Genomic DNA, 4,299 nt, shown 5'->3' with positions numbered 1-4,299 from the left:
GTGCAACCTGGGGAGATTCAGTTCACCTCTCTGTGCCTCCATTTCCTCAGTGTTATCTGGGGGTAATGATAGCTGCCGTGCAACCTGGGGAGATTCAGTTCACCTCTCTGTGCCTCCATTTCCTCAGTGTTATCTGGGGGTAATGATAGCTGCCCGTTGCATGATTGGAATAATCACATTTGTTCTGTATAAACAACCAACAAGTACTTTACTCTTAGCCGCCCACTCCTCATAATAGGTATTTGAGGAAATATCTGCCTCTTGACCTTGGGGGGAAGGGGGATGAAGGCCAGGCTGTAGGGAGGACCCACTGAGAGTAAGGCAGTGAATGTTCTTTGCAAACTGAGCCATTGTGGACCTAGCTGGAGCATTCCTGACCCCTGAAGCATGTGTGTCAGCTCTTGTGTTTTACATTCACAGGTGCAGTAACTTTAAATTCCTCAAATCCCCTGAGTGCAAGGCCATGGCTCAGAAAAGCCTTGCAAACAACAGCATTAATCTCCCCTACAAGGACTTGACCTCCGAGGTAACCAGGCGCCGAGTCACCATGATCACGAGGTACCCAAAATCTTTCCTCTGGATCGCTTGTGGGGTTGGGATGGAGCATAACACTGAGCCCCAGCAAGTGCCTGAAACTGTAGCTGGCACTGGTTTATTTAAATGTATTTAATGCTGCTGCAAGACACATTTCACAGAAAAGGAAACTGCTTTGTCATCCATTGTGGAAAACAGACTTCCCACATGGCCCTTCAAGGGGTGATGACACCCATTTGTGTATGTTCACTGCGTGGGTGGTCGTGGCTCTTGATAGAGAGTGGGGAGTGGGGATCACTTTGTTTGGTTTTGTTTTGTTTTTTTGAGACAGGGTCTCGCTCTGTCACCTGGGCTGGAGTTCAGTGGTGCAATCACAGCTCACTGTAGCCTCAGCCTCAAGCTCCTGGGGCTTAAGCAATCCTCCCACCTCAGCCTCCCAAGTAGCTGGGACTACAGCCATGCGCCACCACGTCTGGTTAATTATTATTATTATTATTATATTCAGACGGAGTCTCTCTCTGTCGCCCAGGCTGGAGCAATCTTGGCTCACTGCAAGCTCTGCCTCCTGGGTTCATGGCATTCTCCCACCTCAGCCTTCTGAGTAGCTGGGACCACAGGCGCCCGCCACGACGCCCGGCTAATTTTTTTTTTTTTTTTTTTTTTTGTATTTTTAGTAGAGAGGGGGTTTCACCATTCACAGGATGGTCTCAATCTCCTGACCTTGTGATCTGCCCGACTCGGCCTCCCAAAGTGCTGGGATTACAGGCGTGAGCGACTGTGTCCGGCCAGTTTTTTTGTATTTTTAATAGAAACAGGGTTTTGCCGTGTTGCCCAGGCTGGTCTCAAACTCCTGGGCTCAAGTGGTCCACCTGCCTCGGCATCCCAAAGTGCTGGGATTACAGATGAGAGCCACTGTGCCTGGCCCAAGCTGACACCTCTAGCTTGAGCTCTTTGTCAGGTACGTTATGAGATTAAAAATAATAATCTTACTAAATCTGATAAGAAGTTGGTCAAAAAAATCAAAATTATTGATTTGAAATATAAAATACAGACTTCCATCTAATGTTGTTTACAATGCCCTTTGACCTTAGAGTTTACTGGGATGTAAGATTCTAGCAAATTGATAGGAATTAGGTGCCATTTCTTAGTTACCATATATGGGAATGCCAAATCTTTGTTGATAGTGGTGCACAGCCAATTTGATACCATGGGTTTAGACCGTGAGAGTGGGCATTGTCTGCAGGAAGTGTGGTCCCTGTGCTCTAATGTCCATCCAAGGACGAGATGGCATAATTCTGTGGCCTGTCCTAGCCACCAAACAATTCCCTTCCCATCATCCCACATCCTCTCAGCAACATTAGGGATCAGCTTTGATTGGGAGATGGGAGCAGTGAACTTGTGGCCAGATTGAAATTTAAATTTGGATTCCAGTTCTGCCTTCTACTGGTCACATGATCTGGGTAATCACCTTCTGTCTCAGCTTGCTCAGCTGAAAGATTTAATGTGGTGGCTGAGATTCTACATGTGGTTAGTTTCTAGGTAATTTCTAGTCCCTGGAACATAGTAAATGTTCAGGGAACAATTAAATCTGAACCTGTAAAAGCTTGACAGGCTAGTCCTATGCCCTTGAAGGCAAGGTTTGCCCAGCTCTGAGGAGGATGGGGAGACCCTGGTATACTCTAGCAGAAGGGGAGGCGAACCCTGCAGCCTGGGGATGGGGGCAAGTTAGGCCAAAGGGAGCTGTGAAGTGAACCTGAGGCTGGACTGGCCCTACGAATAGCTGGAATGCAAATGAAATGTTTAGACGCAGCCTGTCCCAGGCTGAAATGTACAGAGAGCTGGCCAGTAGGGGATGGAGAAAGCTAATTGATGGGAAGAACTCCTGCTCTAATCCTAAGATACCCTTGGAGGATGGGGGTGGAGGAGTGAGGGTGCAGACTCTAACTCTGTTGGGTCCATGGCACCAACGGGGACAGCTGAGCTCACTCTGAGGAGAGCTGACCGACAATTAAAGTATATCTCATTTCTGCAAGGTGAGTATGGGTGGAGGAGCTTGGAAGGATGTCCTCTGAAATGTTAACTATTCTCTTTAGATGCTGGCATCTGGGGTATTTCTTTTGTTCCTTCTTTTTTGTCGTTTTGAGACAGGGTCTCACTCTGTCACCCAAGCTAGCGTGCAGTGGTGCAATCATAGCTCACTGTAGCCTCGATCTCCCAGGCTCAAGTGATCCTCCCACCTTGGCCTCCCAAGTAGCTGGGACCACAGGTGCATGCTACCATGCCTGGCTAATTTTTATTTTCTTGTGGAAACGGGGTCTCCCTATGTTGTCCAGGCTGGTCTTGAACTCCTGGGCTCAAGTGATCCTTCCACCTCAGCCTCCCAAAGTGCTGGGATTACAGGCATGAACCACCATGCCCAGTCTGTTTCCTTTTCCTCTGTTTATTTAAAACCCTATCTTTATTCAAACGGCATTCAATGTGCCTTTCTTCCTAGAAAAGAGATAATTACCCAGAAAAGTGATGAAGCTAAGGAGATGCTCTCCCACTTGGATTTGGAACAAGCCCCTCCCCCTCACAGGACCTACCTCACAGTACCTCGCGCCCCACCTCCTTCTCCAGCTGAGGATCCCACGGTCTCCTAAGATGTAAAACTTATTTTGAAGTGAATTCTTACACAGAACTCCAGAAAACAGTTTCAGTGGCATTCTTGAGGTTTGTCTTAGAAGACTCTTGAAGATCTTTGTTCTTTCCTGTTTTTCTTCACCTAGAACCACCATAGAGCATGGTTTACCCTTGCTAATAGACTTAGTCATTTTTGGTTTTTTAATCCAAGTCTCTGATATGATATGCATATATTTTGATCTTTATGTTATGCTATAGAACTGTTGCTGTAGTCAGTTGTATTTAAATTAATAAACAGTTATCAGGCCTTGTTGTTTATTACTAAATCTGAATCAGTGAAAAGTCTAGGCCTTTTAAAGTCTAGAATTTAAAGATCTCAGGTCCTGGGAACCCTGAGGTAGCTGGATTTTCAAAACGCAACCTGAGACACTACAGTTGTGTGGCCCTATATTTTGGAGCTGCATTCCCATGCCGTGTGCTGGGGCTAAGGTGGTTGAGTTTCACGTTTATTGACAGTGTTTTTAAAGTTTGTTTCTGGGAGATTTGAAGTGATTTTCAAACTCTGTAACAGAAAACTCTACCCTGAAAAGCAGCCAAGTGTAGAGTGGTTCTGTTGTGGAGAAGTCCATTGCTTGAGTCCTCTCCAAGCTCCTTGACGGGCCCCAGTGCACCTCTACGGACTTCCGGGGCTCTTCTGAATTGTTTGAAGGCATCAAAAATGTGATAATTCTGGCATACATATACATATAAAAAATATCCCCACATGTCATCCTTTATTTCATCTGCTGCTTCTTAGAGTCCTTGTAGGTGTTCTGTCTCCAGGCCTGCCCTTGTAAATGTGCTCGGCTCCCCTATGAGAAAGGAGTCAAAGCTTCTGTACACCATTGTGGAGTCAGGGTAATCACTCTGTGATCTCCCCTGATCCCATGCATTTAATAAAACCAATGTGCCTTCTTTAAAAGTAAAAAGTGCTCCGGTTCTTCTACCCCCATAGTAGTTGGCTGTGCCATTGGTGTGGAAGTCGGACTCCTTACCTGTGGCCTTCAGCAGCATGGGGCAGGGAAGGAGCCTGCACTGAGTGTCTGCCATTGCCAGCTGGATGCTGGACATACACATCTCCCTCTCCTCAGTCTGGTGAAGAAT

At 46.5% G+C, this 4,299-nt stretch overlaps 1 protein-coding gene across 1 annotated transcript; it reads left to right on the top strand.

Annotated features, from left to right (window-relative positions):
• The first annotated feature begins 290 nt into the window (after positions 1-290).
• MYOCOS (myocilin opposite strand) lies at positions 291-3,463 on the top strand. The gene is made up of 2 exons (XM_034940543.3): positions 291-558; positions 3,029-3,463. The coding sequence occupies exons 1-2, from the start codon at positions 464-466 to the stop codon at positions 3,174-3,176; spliced, it is 243 nt and encodes an 80-aa protein (XP_034796434.1). The 5' UTR covers positions 291-463; the 3' UTR covers positions 3,177-3,463.
• The last annotated feature ends 836 nt before the right edge of the window (positions 3,464-4,299 follow it).

This window comes from Pan paniscus, chromosome 1, assembly GCF_029289425.2.
Source record: "Pan paniscus chromosome 1, NHGRI_mPanPan1-v2.0_pri, whole genome shotgun sequence".
Classification (NCBI taxonomy): domain Eukaryota; kingdom Metazoa; phylum Chordata; class Mammalia; order Primates; family Hominidae; genus Pan; species Pan paniscus.
The sequence above is the reverse complement of the archived record's forward strand: the minus strand, read 5'-3'. Positions and strand labels throughout refer to the sequence as shown.

Bases quoted from the DNA above. Each gene is read 5' to 3' on its own strand.
- MYOCOS (XM_034940543.3), top strand. From the start codon at position 464: ATGGCTCAGAAAAGCCTTGCAAACAACAGCATTAATCTCCCCTACAAG. The intron at 559-3,028 runs GTACCCAAAATC...CTTTCTTCCTAG, and splicing joins CGAGTCACCATGATCACGAG to AAAAGAGATAATTACCCAGA.